Source organism: Clavelina lepadiformis, chromosome 8, assembly GCF_947623445.1.
Source record: "Clavelina lepadiformis chromosome 8, kaClaLepa1.1, whole genome shotgun sequence".
Taxonomy (NCBI): Eukaryota; Metazoa; Chordata; class Ascidiacea; order Aplousobranchia; family Clavelinidae; genus Clavelina; species Clavelina lepadiformis.
This window is the reverse complement of record NC_135247.1, coordinates 3,795,780-3,812,354: the sequence shown is the minus strand read 5'-3', so window position 1 is coordinate 3,812,354 and position 16,575 is coordinate 3,795,780. Positions and strand designations below refer to the sequence as shown.

At 35.9% G+C, this 16,575-nt stretch overlaps 2 protein-coding genes across 3 annotated transcripts; both read left to right on the top strand.

Moving 5' to 3' along the window:
* Positions 1-3,215: 3,215 nt before the first annotated feature.
* On the top strand, positions 3,216-5,490 carry LOC143469259 (uncharacterized). The gene is made up of 6 exons (XM_076966899.1): positions 3,216-3,775; positions 4,145-4,264; positions 4,463-4,577; positions 4,743-4,843; positions 4,982-5,056; positions 5,290-5,490. The coding sequence occupies exons 1-6, from the start codon at positions 3,685-3,687 to the stop codon at positions 5,343-5,345; spliced, it is 558 nt and encodes a 185-aa protein (XP_076823014.1). The 5' UTR covers positions 3,216-3,684; the 3' UTR covers positions 5,346-5,490.
* Positions 5,491-7,928: 2,438 nt separating this feature from the next.
* Positions 7,929-15,157, top strand: LOC143469127 (uncharacterized). 2 transcript variants are annotated; one of them, XM_076966699.1, is made up of 5 exons: positions 7,929-8,171; positions 12,518-12,703; positions 12,974-13,600; positions 13,887-14,116; positions 14,374-15,157. In XM_076966699.1, exons 1-5 carry the CDS (start codon positions 8,048-8,050, stop codon positions 14,515-14,517), a joined length of 1,311 nt encoding a protein of 436 aa, XP_076822814.1. In that variant the 5' UTR covers positions 7,929-8,047; the 3' UTR covers positions 14,518-15,157. The 2 variants fall into 2 exon arrangements, with proteins under 2 accessions (XP_076822814.1, XP_076822816.1); XM_076966701.1 differs by having other exon boundaries at positions 13,887-14,148; positions 14,374-14,514.
* Positions 15,158-16,575: the final 1,418 nt, after the last annotated feature.

The window sequence follows — 16,575 nt, the reverse complement described above, 5'->3', positions numbered from 1 at the left end:
ATTCTGTGCCTTTTTCTGTCAAAATGATGCCTTACTTACTGTTGTTTCTCATTTCAGTAATTTATCAATTTAGCAATGTTTTTTACAAACATTCATCTTTCAAAACAATTGGAGTTACATTGAGTGAGACTAATTCTGCTTTATTTGTAACAAAATCAACTGTTTGAGGTAATTACGTTACCGTTACGAAACTCTACGTTGGGTTTGATGCAATACTTGCTATTATTTCAAAAGTCTTATTCGACCAAGCGTGCATTGGCAGACAAACAGAGTTTCTATATGACAGACACAGTTTTTAAGCTAATCATGACAAACAAAGTTGGTGACGTTCCCAGTTAGACAAAGTGGAAAAATAAAATGAAAGGCACTTGAGATATCAAAATGATCGCAAGTTGTCTTTTATTGCTTGTAAGAATGAAGTGTAGAACAATTAATTTATTAAAACAACATCGCAAAGACAAGCAAAATGAGCCAAGCATATTAGCGTGTGCGACTGACGTCATGGTTTGAGCCACTGCAAATAATTACGAATAGGCCTAGATTCCGGTTTGTTGCATAGCCTGCTAGCCTATAACAAGATATTCGGATTCACACAAACCCAAATAATTTTGAGCTCAGCACATCCTTATCCTAGCGTACACTTGTAAAGAAAAAATTTTTTTTTTTGAGAAAATGTTGCCTAAGCTTTATTTTATAGCGCGTTAAATCTCACCCATTTGACTTATCATAATGATATTATCTGTTTATAGCCTATATCTGTTTGTAGCCTAGGCCTATAGGCTATGCCGCTATGGCAATGACATGTAGCAATTATGCTTTGTTTTTTGTTTACTAGCCTAAGGAAAACGCTATAATAATCTAACAACCTAGCTTACTTTGCCTTGTCTGTTTATCATAAATCAGTGTGAAGATAAAAAATATGCGTGCACATTGCTTAGTCTCGTGCGTTAAAGTGCCGCATTTCTGCATTTTCTACTGTCAGATCACAGTGCCATTGGTTAGACTGTTGGTGCATCGCGTCATAATTAACGACAAATTAACGCTCTATACTTTATAGGTCATCTATACTTACTGACAACTCTTCTTTCTGTCTTTGTTTTAAGGTTAGCTTTTCTTACCAGTAGTGCTTGCTCTGTACTTCTGGCTTAAACTGTTTTGTTGCAGCGCGCAAAACATTATTTGATTATTTATATGACTCGGCAAATTGTATTTCCAGCAATTTTAATAGACAACACAACACTTAAGTTATTGTTACGTTACGTTATGGTTACAGAACGGTTTTATCAATGCTTCCACCGTTAATACATTATACATATAGTTAGGGTTGCCATACCGTCCTTATTTATAAGATTTGTCCTTATTTTAAAGGTCCGTGTCTTAGAAAATATGTTTGTCCTTATTTATAAGAAATGTCCTTATTTTCACTTTCGTCCTTATTTTTAGGGCGGATGTGGGCACTTTTGTCCTTATTTTGGGCATTTTGTCACCTTACGATACCATTTTGTACCAAAGAGATACCAAAATTATGAACATGCAGATAGTGTCTTGTTTTTTTTTTTTTTTTTTTTAGGAACATTGGTTGCTTTCTCTTGTTGTACACTGTTTAAGGTGGTATTCCTCGTTGATTTTCTAGTCGTCCTTATTTTTGAATTGAGACTGATGGCAACCCTGCATATAGTACACTGAAGCGTTGGTTATATGTATGTATAGAAGCAAGGCCAGGTGTAAGGGTGGAAGAGAAGGGCAAAGGGGCTGGGTCCAGGACCCTCACCGCTTTTTCGCCAGCTACATTGTCCATAAAAGAGCAAAAATGCACCAATGCATAATGCAAAAACATTGGCAAAATTTAAAGTTTTGCGTTAATTTAACCTTTGATTTCCCCCAACATCTAAATTGTATTGCGTTTTTACTTTGCTTTGATAGTTTCAAACTGCACAGGAAAATGTTATTTTTCTAAACTAAAGCTAATTGAAAATCACCTGTAGGCTAGTGCCAAAACTTGTCACCTCGTCGTAGCGTCATAAGTTTCATTTTGATTGTAGTTTTAGATCAGAGGAAAACGAATGCTAGCGCAGGTATTAGGCTATATTGAATATTAAACACTGGCATATTAAACATAAAGCCAAATAGAGAATAAAAATTGAAAGTTCATAAAAATTGGATAACATCTTCATAATAGTACCGTTGTTAGAAACTCTTGTGTTGTTAGCAAGGATTTTCGAGAATTCAGTTTTTAAAAGAAATGAAAGGCTTCGTTATTCCGAGTGCGCTAGCCTCTATTCAGGTTCCTGCTCCTTTTCTGCTACGTCAAAACCAAAATTGGATTTAAATTTATGACGTCACAGAGGGGTGACAGGTTTGGGACGGGGGCCAGGCTTTGGGCATCGATATGTGCAGCCGGCATTACACCGGCTGCACATGTCGATGACTAAAATAAGACTTGCTAATACAAGCGTATTTACGGAAGGGGCCATAGAAACATGGCCCCCGTAACGAACTTAATTTTGGGGGGCCATAGACGTTTTTACGTCTTCATTAGTTTATGCTTATCGCATTTTCTCCCTTGCGGTCCTTATCGGTTATTTTGCTATAATATAATCACTGCAATACTGTACTAAGTACAATTCTATCCAAGTTCCGGACAGCATTGTTATAAAACAATGACCAAAGTCAAGAACATAATTGGCTGATCGTGAAACGTGCCATGTTGCTTGTCGTTCTAGTTATCAAGCATCGAGAAAAAGTTTCCAAAATGCTTATTTTCGACAAAGCAAATTGAGCACTGTATTACAGTTGCTGGTACGGAGTTGTTCACTGTTTGATCGAGTTGTAGATGCAAAATAAGGTTATCCATGTTGTCCGAAATAGATATTAAAAGGAAATAAATATAAGACAATATAAACTTTTGTTATATAAGGCCTACTTACACATAGAAAATAACTTTCGAATGACAATGAACACACTATCAACGTTCAGTAATGGGTTGTTTACGTTTTGCAATAAAACTAAAACAAAGATAATTATGGAAGTTGTAAACTGGGTGGTAACGGGCGTTGTTTGCCTGGTGACATATATTATTTAGGACAAAAAACGTGTATATTCGCTTGCATGTTGTTAATCGCTTTTGAAAACGCCCCCTGGCGATGTTACTTTCCAAAAGTCAATAATTGTGTACATGGCTTCTGAACATATGCATTTGCATAATAGCTTTGTGTGATCTTGCTTGTATACAAGAGTGTGTTCAGGGCTTTGTGAAATCTTCTTCCTAGGATATAGATCATAAGAGATGCTGAGCGATCAAGCATAAGTGTAACAATGAATGGTAGCCTATTTGTAATTTATAGAAAGAAGTTTTTGCAGATTGTATCAGACTAAATGAAACTTCAAAGAAACGATGAGATTAATATCCACCAATGTTGTTACAGTATTAGCATGAATTGAATTTGTTACATGCGTTACAGATAGCAAGTTTTTTTCAAAAAATATTAGCCTATAAGAATTCCGAATTTTAAGTTTTATTAAATTAGAAAAGATTCACATTTAAACACATTTTTTAATTTGTAAACGGTTATACAATGGAGTCAAAGATTTAATTTATTTGGACTTGACTTTGGCTCATAAACTTAGGAGATCCGAAGTAGAAGCACATATTTTTTTATTATTTTAGTAATAATCTTCTTTAAAATGTCCGCATTAACAATTTATGCTTGGATGATCTTTTGCACGGCTTGGAAAAGTGTCCATACTTGGGGTGGCGAATATAGGAAAGAAGATGGTAAGAAAATATATTTTGTGCTTACCTTTGCAAATCTTTTATTTCCTTTCTAACAATATAAGCTGCTTCTGTATTATTTATAATCCGTTATATTTTTTTTTTTATTTATTACTTCCAATATTATTTATTCTAAACTAGGCCTATTGCTGTTATGTGATAAGCCAGCCGTGATAATAATATTGTGACACTGTATAATATTAAGTACAAGGTTGCCTTTATTTTATAAGTTTCATGTGGATTTTCAAAACTGTGTAAATATTTATCAGAACTTGGTTGCCTACTTACATACATATTCAAATGTTTATGGTCATCTATATTGAAACGGACAATAGAAAAATAGGCCTATCACCGTTTCAATACACGTTACAGACGCGACAGTTATCCCCATTGTACTCCCAATTGTGGGATGTATTACTCTTCTTTGTGTGCTTGGATGCTGCGTCCAGGGAAGAAAGTGCTGCTGGAACAAGAACAACGAAAATGAGAAAAGTATGAACGACGGAACCATAATTTTAAAAGCGATTTTTATCAAATTCGGTAAAATAAAGAAGTTCCTAGCGATAAGTATCACGCACACGTTTAATGGTTCTCCATTGCTTAATAAGTTTAAGCTACAACATATTCACGCAAGTATCTTTGACCGGCGCCTATCTATAAGTTATTAAAAAGGGAAAGTTTTGTCTTTAGTTCCAGGCGACTTAGAAGGAAACACTCTTGGGCGCCAACGCCTTTCCGACGTTGTTTCGGTGAAAGAGAACGCTCAAAAGTCGAAACATTCTCAGGAGCGCTCTATCGCGACCAAGTGAAAAATTCTCTTAACGACTTTCTGCCACAATGATAGCATTGTAACGTTTGATATTATGAAAGCTTTTAGTTTAAATAATAACGTAACGAACGTGTAAGTAATTAGATTACAAGCACATACCTTATAACCTATTAAAATAATTAATTAACTTCGTTTTTATAGACACTTCGCCCTACCAGTTCAAGTAACCAACTTATCTTCCAGCGAAATATACTATTCTCGACGTTCTCACCCAAATTCACACCCAAGCAATGGGGTTACAGGTGACGTATGAATACAAGTGTCAAGATTAAGCTGTATAAATAGTTGTTGACCTGCTTTATCACTATACAACTGCAACGGTTAAAGATGAATACATTTTTTGGAAAAAAGATTTCTTTACCTAAAACAATAATTTTCAGGCACCATTCACAGACCAGATGGGAGAGCGCCTCGACAAAAGATCTATTCACAGCCGTCTTGGAACGAAGCTTGCGGTAATAACAATAACTCTTGGTGATATAGAAATTTTATCGATTTACTTGTGAAAATCATCGTATCAAACCGTGTTAAGTTTGGTCAATAATGAACGCACAAGCGCATATGCTAGGCAAAAAATGCTCGCAAAAAGACGTTTTAAGTTTTTGTAAGAAAATACAAAGGATTCACAGATATTCTGCTGAGATTACAGAAGAGTAATTAGCCTACTTTGAATTATTATTATTTACAGGCAATGCGGACAATCGAAACTTCATAATGCCCGCAAGACCCTTGCGCAAAATCTGATCTTGCATGAAAAGTTGAAAACTATAAGTTTGGATTTACTGTATGTGGACTGTAAATTTCTTTTCAATGTCACTACTTTTTTACAACAGACTTACAACGAAATTGTGCTTTTTATTTTGTACGCTTACATGTTCTTGCAACAGTGCTTTGGGTTTTCTTCATGCCACAACATTATGATCAAACTTGGACAGTTTAGAACTCTTAGAGCAATAAGCAAGACACACGTTTGCAATTATAATATCCAGCATTACCGGGCATTATGCGACAAAAAAAAAAGGTAGAACGCAGTAAGCCATAGATTTTCATACGTTCATTGTTTCATTATATCGTATATACAGGAAATAGTAATAAAAGGCTCTTCAGTATTTTTATAGTTTACGCGACAACGAGTAGGCCTATACCTGTACAAGATTCATCGCCTATAGATGGCGTTAAAGTGTTTTACAAATGGAGTGTTTCGTGGATTCTATGATTTTAATTAGAATGATATCTGCATTACTCAGCTGAGAGGGAGCCGGTGTATACGTATAGCCTATTTTACGTTAGACAAGTTTTGTTTCCAGTAACACTTGTTAGTCGGTCATAGATTTTGTTTCCGGGTTTTATAACCCCAAACTCTTTACATAAAACGTGGCCCATCAAGCAAAATGCTGTTTGACATATATGAGGTTCATCCTAATTTGCGCGCCATCATTGGAAATAGAACCGTAGAGAAAATGTTTGAAATAGGCTATTATGCTGACAAATATGACAAAGTATGTGTTTAAGTGCAGCTGCTGATCGAAAATTTTAGTCCAGAACTATTATAACCAGTCCTACACAGCAATTAACTTGCACCTAAATTTAAAGCTATAACAGAGAGGCTATAAAAACGACAAGTGATAGACTGTAACTGCGATATAATCAACGACAAATAAGACAAACAGGCGAAAATAAGATAAAATTACGCAAAATGTCATCGAAGCTAGGAGCGCTGAAAATGGCGTCGTCGATAAAATCAACAACCTATTCCATTTAATCACAGTTTTCGATCGTTTCCATATCTTTTGTGGGCCCACCTCATCAGTAAAAAACATTGCATCAATACTGCAAAACGTTTTTGTAGAAAATAGACGTGGACCCGCAAATTTCGAAACAGTGTGGGTAAAAAAACAAACTTTCCTTTGCTTGGTGATAAAACCGGTTCTCTTTAATAAAACCTCGAGAACACTAAAAATATCACAGTAATCTGGGAATTTTTTCTTTATCTGTCTTTGTGGTTGGCCTTGAAATCTGATAGAACAAATGCAATTTAACCGCGACCAGATATTATTTACTTGCATGAATGGAACAAGCGAACTTGACGTAAAGCTGTTTACGTCATAACGCTTATCTCGACTCTTTACACCGTCATCAATGTTTTTTTTGTCGCAAATTGCTTTGCGCAAACATGGTGGACGACTGTACATTAATTTCCATATAAGAGCAATTTTAGAACCTAATTTTTCATGCCCGCAGAATTTTAGAGTATTTATTTTTTACATACGGTATATTCTTTGTCTGTAAATTTGAAGCGTATTTGGTGAGACATATCTGTTAAAAAAACGTTCCAAGCGCTTATGTATAGTCTTAACCTTGTTGTTAGATTTAGATATACATAGTAGGCTACATTGCTTTCGTTGCTATATAAGCGTATGGAACGTTGTTATAGTCTTAAAAGTTAATAACGTCTCTTATATTGTGTAATTGAGGAAAAATCGTCGAAAAGAAAGATGAAATTCAAACTGTTTTTAGCAAACGAATTAGTTCCTACTTACCTACCGCAGGTGTGGTCTGATGAACGAATGGCTATGACCGACGGTCAAATTTGGTTGTGATATGGTTTTTAAAGACGGATAATGGTCTTGTAAATTTGAACCACAAGTCAGCTAGAGTTTAACGTTGTTGAAAAGCCAGTTAAATGAAACTGATGGGAATTTTAAGCGAACATCTAATGCTCAATGAACTTATTAATCACGACAACAAAACTCTGAGTGGAAAATTACGCCATATACGACCACGGCAAATGAAATTAAAATTTCTGCGTAACCCAATTTAACATCGTTGTCCTTTACAGATTTGCCTTCATTTAAATCAAGAAACCTTCTGCTTTTAAGCCGTGTGTATGTGGCTCGAACTCTCAATGATAACACTGGATGCCCAGAGGCGAAACGACAAGTAAATTTACCACAAGAAAACATCGATGCTACACGATCATCAGCAAACTATATGTCTATAAGCGTACGCTGTGCAGTGCATCAGACAAGCAAACATGTAGTTATGAATTAGTTTTGGAAAAACTTTAAACAAACAGAGAAAAATAGCACTATAATGCTTACAACAAGAAAAAGGTGTTTAGACTAGGAGATTTAAACATCCTATTTCCATACTGCAGCAGTTAGTTTGACAGAAAACAGATTAGAACATGGCTGTTTGTTGTGTGCACGAGTATTGGCGACTGGGGTAGTAGCGTCTGTCTACCAGCTGCTATCTCCAACAGTAATGTAATTCTTTGCAGACGTTTTAGCGTTGCTTGAAGAAATAGGAACGTTTTAACTTACCACATTTCATTTGTATTCTTTATCCAGATGACACAACGTTGATTTTTTCAAATGTCAGTAAATGAAATTTTGAAAAGATAATTGTAAGTGTCGGCTTCATTTCAAAAATATCATGGTTGGACAATGCTTTATGAAAAGATTAAGATTTGGTTATCAAAAGTGACGCCGCTTTCAGTAAAACCACTTTACTTTTTCGTCGCCATATTTGTATCACTTCTGGTGAAGAGTGTAATTGGCCATGAACCAGGTATAGTAAGGAATATATTGTCTTAATTTGCTTAATCTACAGTTTATGGAAATAATTTAACGAGCTTGCAAATGAAATGAGTTCCATAAAAAGAAGATTTCGATTTGAAACGGACTAAAAGCGTTATTTCCAATGTTTGAGCTTTGTGTGATATATCAATTTAGGCCTACTACGCTGCTAAACCAATATAGAAAATTTTTTATCTTGGACAGAAAGAAAAGTAAAACAGAGATGCATAAAAACGTTAAACTTTAGCAAACCGAGCTCAAAAAAAATAAATCCTTTAAATTTATTTCACATAACAAATTTTTCATGTCCTGCCCGTAGCACATTCTACATGAAATTATATAAAATTATGTTAGCTTAATTTCTAACTTTATAGATAATATCAATGAGTAGACATAACATGTAACTGATTTTGTTTTCATGCAAAATGATAAGAATTTGTACATTTTATTTTACTCTGGTCAACATGCCTCAAAGTATAACTGTAACAGAATTAACGAAAATCTAAGCGGCTCTAAGTATCGTCTATATAATAATCGGCCGACTTTCCAATTACGTAATCATTGGTTTTAAGCAGGCAGTTTTAAATTGCAGGGCGCGTCGCATCATGCGGTGTTATACAAAGATAAGGCATTTATTGTCTTTTATTTTAAAAACTGCATTGAGTTCGTTTCGAGTGCTAACAGGTGCTACAGCTCGCTTCCCGAAATAACTTAAATCACCTTTTCATTTGAATCACAGCACAGGTGTCAGACCGTTTGTTTTAAGGAAACATCGTAATTATAGGTTGGACGCCGGTTTCAATTGTGACTTGGAGATCCTTTCTAAAGGTTCATCTAAAACAATTTTTCAATCAAAGTCTTGTTTTTGGCACTCTATAAGTACTTCTTGGTATTTACGGCATTGTAAGTTGTACAGATAAAAAAGAAATGTTGTTAAAAGATTGCTTTGCCTTTTAAGCAATGCAGTGCTATCTGCAGACTTTATCTTGCTCTGCACAAAGGTTGTTTTGGCTTGATTCACGATAAGACAAATGTTTCATAACTTGATTTAAATCTTCAAAATTTTATCAGCGCTGTTTTTTCAGTTTATGGTTTGTGTTTTAAAGAAATTCCTTGTTAAAGCTGCATTACCTCAAAATATGTACGCCAAAAACTAACTAAGGTTTTAAAACAACGTTCACGTTTAAAAAAGATATGATATTACCTCCGAACGGGTGCGAATTAGAATTTTTAGACGGGGACAACTTCCTTTCGACATGCGATGCTCTTGCAGATCTCATGAAAAACATACAAACAACGGATTTTTGGGGTGGCTTCAAAAGCATAGGCTATTCTTTTTTAGAACTATCGGCTTTTGGCCTTCGGGCTTTGGTTATACGATAGCTATTTGGGTTATGTTGATAGGCAAGCCCTGATAGAAAAAGAATAGAGCATGCCATATAACTGATAGTTACTCGATAAATATTTGGTGGGCAATCGACTTTCGTGGCTTACGCAATTACCTATCAAACGTTCCGGTTTCCAATTATGCGCTCTGTGATCATTACTCATTCATTACTGTTTCATTTAGGTGTTCCCACCACCATCCATGTACTTGGAAGTGGACAAAAAATTCCCACCGCAGACGAAATGTCTTTTTAACTTCTTTTACACGCCTATATATAAATATTCTAAATTTTTGGTCAATTGTCGGTTATGTTTTAGACATGATAAAAAAAATAGGAAACAGGACGTACAAAAGGATCCCGGTTCAAAGGAATAAAAAATTGTTTATGTTTTGTTTGACGAAGCACTTTATGATCACAAGCCAGAATAAATACTTTAAGTATGACTATTACATACTGATGTTCCTATACTTACGCATGAAGGGAATACACAAACAGGTTGATTTCGTAACATTGTGCTCGTGACATAAACACAGTATCTTGCTTCTGAACAACCTGTCATAACGGAGAAGTGTAATGTATTGAAACAAACATGTAATGAACTGGTATATAGAGGTCCCAACAAAGCTATTGGGCTTGTGGCGGTCATTTGAGCGAGAATCTCCTAACTTCCGGCTATTTCGCAGAATCTTGGCCCTTTTCTGGAAAAATCAATTTGCTATTATTTAAATGATAAAAATAAACTTGCTGTTTTTCGTTTTTAATCCAGTGAATTAACAACACTTGGCATAATTCATCTTCTTTGGTGACCACACGAACTCAACACCCTTTTCCATTGTTTTGTTATATTTTTGAAACAGAAAAAACTTCGCATCGAGTCTGCCTGCAAGATTATTGCGGGCAAGGATTACAAAATGTTCGGTAATGTTCAAGATTTTCAAATTCCTGTTTGACTCAGCACCCCCTATACTAATAATTATTTGACCAACAGTACGCAGCAATATTCGTTGACACTGGATAATTTGCTTGTTGTTGTGCCTACAAATATTCCCCGACTTTGACGTCGTGACGCGTACTAACTGCTTGGGCAGATGACAAACCCGTGACCTTGACTTACGTTTAAAGATAAACAAACTCGTCTTGTTTAGATGACGTAATACGTGAGTGGGAGATAGCTGCAGCTGAGCTTGATTTTAATGAGCGGTTTCGCTGAATATTTTTAACGATGAATCACTGCGTATTTGGGTTGCTTCGTGATATAAAACTACAACAATCCTTACAGGGAGTGTCCGGATTGTAATGATTATAATGACAAGACAATCTCTCGTTGACTTGCTTTGCTTCTCCATGGCCGCTGTAAATGGAAATTTACCGAGACCAAGTCACTTGTAAAATATCAACCGACGTTTACTGAAAATCAAATTTATCTGCTGCGCGTGTGTGTTGAAATACGAGAAATAAGATTGCGGTCAATCAAGCCGTGTAGAATATTGTGTATACGGGGATTTTTTCTCATTAAAGTTCTAAAAAACATCGCCACACCTTATAATGACGACAGCTAACAAGAAATAAAGCCAAACAGTTAAATTTTACAAAACTTGACGACATTTTATTTAACATTTAAAATGATGATTCCAACTCATATTTTACGTTCAAAAATTTTTTTAAAGAAAGCAAAAAATACCAAACGACACATTACATTTAGGAGAGCCGAGATATTTGAATTAAGCTCGCATTGAAAATTAATGTTTACAGACTTAATAAAAACATCTGCTGTTGTGCTTTGTTCGATTTTGTTGTTGTATTTATCACATAACAAATTACTAAGCACGAGGTCACCGCATGAATGTTGATTGCTTATGCTGAATTTGAGTTATGCACGGCCTGGCCTAGTTAATAGAAGTCACAACATAAAATAAATGTAGTTGTGTTAGTTATGAAAGCAACCTAATCAGCACAATCAACTAGAACGTTGTAAGTTTCACCGAGTTTCATCGCAAGTCCTACAGGTTGTAAAATTGAAAGGCTGAACCTGTTTACAGCTATGCACGGCTTATTAATACCGTAGGGATATGCCAAGCTGCGAGTGATTGACAGCTTGCTGACTGGATTAAAAGCGGCTAAGGACACATTGAATAAAGTTTGAGGTTATTCGTATAGCTTGCGGTGGTGTTAAGCTATCATACCATACTTGATCAAAACTCATTATACCTCTGACTACGTTGGGTGCTACTGCGCCAAGGCTAATGGGTATCAAGCCTTGTGTGTAATTTTATAACCTGTCGGGTTTTCTAGAGAATGCTTCAATTGATTTCAAATAAAACCAACAACAAACGAAAATATGTACGATTAAGGTTTTGATGTGTTCTATTTTAAAACAGGAGATTTTTGAAAGAAATTTTGCTCAATTTTTGGACCTCCATGGCTTTTAAGATTTCAGTCGTAATGAATATATCTCGACGATTTCGATATCACATATTGTAATAGCTCCAGCAAATTAACTCCCGTATGTTACTTCTGTGCGGAAAAGATGTATGCTCCTCTAACGTAACAACAGAATTTCTAGTTTTTGCTATATAAGTTTTTTACCTCCTGCAAGTTACAATTATCGGGGCAAGTTTCACAATTCAGACGAAAATATGCCCTGATGAGGATGATAACCTCATCATCACCTGCAGGGGGTTATCGATACGCAGGTAAAATGAAATTTTCGTTTTTCGACCATATCTGGGTGGCATTGGCATAGTCATGGAAGAACATAACTTTATTGCTTATATCCTATTGATAGCAGTAATGGCGTATGGTTAATATACTGTACGTTGGACATTGGTAAATATTTAATTAGTTATAACTTTCTGTTGCCGTGTTCACAAATACAACAAACAAATTTATCAGAAGCAATAGTTACCTTTTTAAATTTAATAATATTGTGACGTCATACGTTACACTACAGGTGCCGGCTCGTTAGAGCACATGGTTGAAACCTTCGAAAAGAAACGGGAATCAACCTTAGATGATTTCTATCGTCTAACCACTATCAAGAAAACAAACTCTGCAAACGCGTCGTCATTTGAAGAAAGATATCTTGAAAATAACATCGCGCGGAAACAACGAGTGAAAAGAGAACCCTTCTTCGAAGGTATATTAGTTATTTCTTTTTTAACGTGGTTTAATTGAAGGATATAAATATTATGTCTAACATGCTATTGCTCGCATCGGGTATATATGTAATAATACATAATATTATCTTTACTTCCTTATTTGGTATGGCATCTTATTGTATATAATGCTCATGTTTTAAAAACTGAAATTAACAGCAACAGATCATCATCAAATTCTAATAAAAAATGAGAATATTTTGTAAAAGTGCAGCGTATGCACGTGGAGATTTTTAAGAAAACTCTTTTAGGTGGAACCAACTCACGATTCTCGAACAGCAGAAGACTTCCAACTAATTTTAGTTCTCTGCAAAGAAGTTGGCAAAATGCCACTTTTTCACCCTCGTCTGACGCAAATAACAATTTCACTTTTACTTCTGGAAACTGGGAAGCTCCAGAGTTTCAATTTCCCGATCTGAGGACAGATTCTGAGAATTATTTCAATTTCAGTGGCCTGATTTTACCCGACCCATACCAAAATTTCAACTACACAGATTATCCTGACGACCCGGAAGGTAGCGTTTTAAATGGCAGTCAACTTTCAAACTATTTCGGGGAAGAAGGGTCTGTTGCCAACAGAGGGTTGCCACCAAACCGGAATGGCAATCCACCGGACACAAATATAACAGCTGTTGCTCCAGTTTATGACTGGACGACAGACGATTTTCCTTTCCTGTCTGAGGGTGAAATAGACTCACGGTTGCCGGAAGCAAGAAGGAGCACCACGGAGCAAGACAGGATCTTTTCCTCACAAAACCCTCTTGAGTTTACAACATTGTATTCTTCCATCACGTCGGACGTCACAATTTCGAAGCTGAAAACCTCCGATTTGATGACGACAACGATGATGACGACACAGCATGAAGTGCAAAGCGAAAGTAAGAAAAAAAATCAAAGTAAACTCGACTTTGACTACTTTTATGTCGCATTTTTGTATATTCGATTGTGCCCGCTATTTACTGTGCTTCCTTGAACTTGAACAAATAAAACTGTAGCCTATTTGTTATGTGTACTCCGAGCAAATAAGAAAACTATGTTCTTCAAAAGTAAAAGCTGTTTTGAAGCCATCATCGCCATTCACTCATCGCCATAAGAGTTGCAATTACTTGAATTTATTTTTAGAAATATTTTTGGTTTTTCAATTCTACTATATTTACCTTTCAGCGTATGAAGTTAATACGGTCAGCCAATCAGGTAATGTAACCACAACCTCAGAAATTATCTTCAGCACAGCGTCACACATGCCAACCACCAGTCAACAAAACCGTGGTTATCTTCTGTACATTTACATCTTTGTACCTGTTGCCTTTGCACTTATTCTAGCGACCATCGTTGGGTTAGTCTGGTGCAAGAAGTGCAAAAGAAATCGCGTTGGTGACATTGAAAGTCAACCGGTGGGTGCCGCATAAATATTTTTCCTACGCTGGTGAATATTTTTGGTTTATCTATGTTACTACACATTATTTTGAATATATTTAAAGTGAAAATGAAAGTATTCTTAAAGCTAATTAGCATACTGTGTTGTTTCTTTCTAAACAATCCTTTTTAGTAATAGACGTAAATTTTCAGCAGCAGCACATAATAGCACAGCACAATAACATGAGGTAAGGTGACGCATGCTTTATGTAACAAAAAACTGTGCACGTTACAGGAAACAAACGGGAATTCCCCAACCCAGTCAAGAGCACCAGCATCCGGGTCATCTGAAACGTCATTGGATGCGGCTCACAAGCACCAACCAGCGGTCGAAGGGTGGAACGGTCAAATCGACTTGAAAAAGGCGGAAGAAGAGTAGATGTTACTTACACATTTTTTTCAAAAAATTTTACAGTTTTCTACGAACATATTGCGGCTGTTGTGGAGTTTAAAGCGATAGGCCTAAGCCATCTTTCGCTTTATCTCTCAACCTCTGTAGTGTAGCAACGTTTTTTAAATAAAACATCGTAAAAATAGACTGAAGTGTTTGGGCAGGGATATTTGTATGTGTGTGTGTAGCAAACGTTTCGCTGTTACGTGCTTTGTATCATCAGTATTTTATGCAAATCTTTAACGCTAGTTGTTTTACTTGATTGACTTATTTTACGTTTTGACGCGGTGCCTACAAGTGGTCCCAAGAAGTTTGTAAATGCCTTTTTCTCGTTTCTAAGTAAATTGATAATTAAATACCGTTTAACCTTTTTTCCTAGTTAACGTAAAGTTTATTGAGAAATATACTGTGTTAACGACTGGGTTTGTTGAGTTAAAGTTTCATATAAGTATTTTATATGGTTCGGTTTAATTAGAGATGATATAGCGACACAAGTTATGAGAATGCAAATAGAATTTTGAAGCTTTATGTTGTTACTGGAATTTTACAATCGCACATCTTGCCTGTAACGAGTGTAACGTGTCGTTTTCGTTTGTTTGTTTTGTAATATAAAACTTTTTAAAAAGTGTTTAATGCATAGATATGTTATATACAACGAGATTTAGCTTTAGCTTTAACTAATTTTAAAGTCAACTTGTCCGCCATCACTGCATGAGAAATTTTTTAGCTGATGGACGGGATAATTGGTGAGAGGTCTATAGTGTCATGAGTTTTTGGATGTCATTTATGAATCTCTGTCCAACGACTTTGTTTGATCACTAGTCGTCATGTCGCAAATATCAATCCGAGTTAACAAGGGATTAATTTAATGGTTTGGAAAGAATTGTTTCAAAAATTCCTTTATCGGAGTCCGGCAGCAGGTTTTTCGGAATAAAAGAATAATTAAATACATTGACATCGTTAAAAGGAAAGTCGTTCCTTGATAATTTGTGTGGGACGGTGAAAGTTTCAGATTAATAAACTGCGGAAAAAACGAAATCCCATCACTGTGGCTTATATGGGGTTTAGACCATAAAGCGTTATTACCATAGCAAATGTAAGTCATTACTTATCATGTTTTGGTCAGTTATTTTCTACTACTACACACTACCTGTAAGCCCATGCACAAGCCTATTGCAACAAGTCAGAAATCAGCTATGGGGGAAAAAATGTTTTAACAAATATGTAAAACACTGTACACAGTACACAGTTACTAAAACACTATGATGGACACGTTAAGATGACTATGAGGTTATCTGGTAGGTATCCACACGTCCATTTCCAAAAGAGCCGTGACAATCCATTTGTTTTTTTTTCAATCATTGCGGTTGGAAGTGTGTAGGATAGTCAGTGTCGTACTCATGTTCACTTGCTTTGCTTAACGTAGTAATACGTACCAGTATCCAAGACCCTAACCTACACAGCGATATCATATTAAACAAATGATGGCTTGTATCACGTGTTTATTTTTTTTCACTGGCTTAATGAGCACAATTTAAGGATGATATTTCGCATTTTGTTAAGTACAATAATAACCTCTGACTGAGAAAAGTCTTTGCATGCACGAATAAAACTTGGTGGTGATATTTCACCGCTTAAGCTTCGGATTCCGAGCTTGTCTTTAAGCACGTATTAATAGACACACACATTTTTCATTTGCTTTGCTTTTTCTTTTTATATGGTATTCCCCGAATTTGTAACTGTTCTCCGCGACCACGAAACCCGGTGGCGTAAGACCATAGATGCCTTTTGTTTTATTGCGTATTCCTTAGGCTATAGCTAGCTTTAGAGTTCACTTTTCCACCATCTTTGACGATATTTTGTGACGTATTGTTTGATGCAATTGGCAACGTCCAAGCGGAATGTTGCCAATTGCGAAAAATCCTGATACCATAAAAGCCGATGACGCAGCCCCATGAGGGAATGCGCGTGTGTTTTGTTCCCGGCTGCTGACTTACACTACGCCTGGCTATGCTTAGCAATGATGTTGTAGAAGTTGCCATGAAA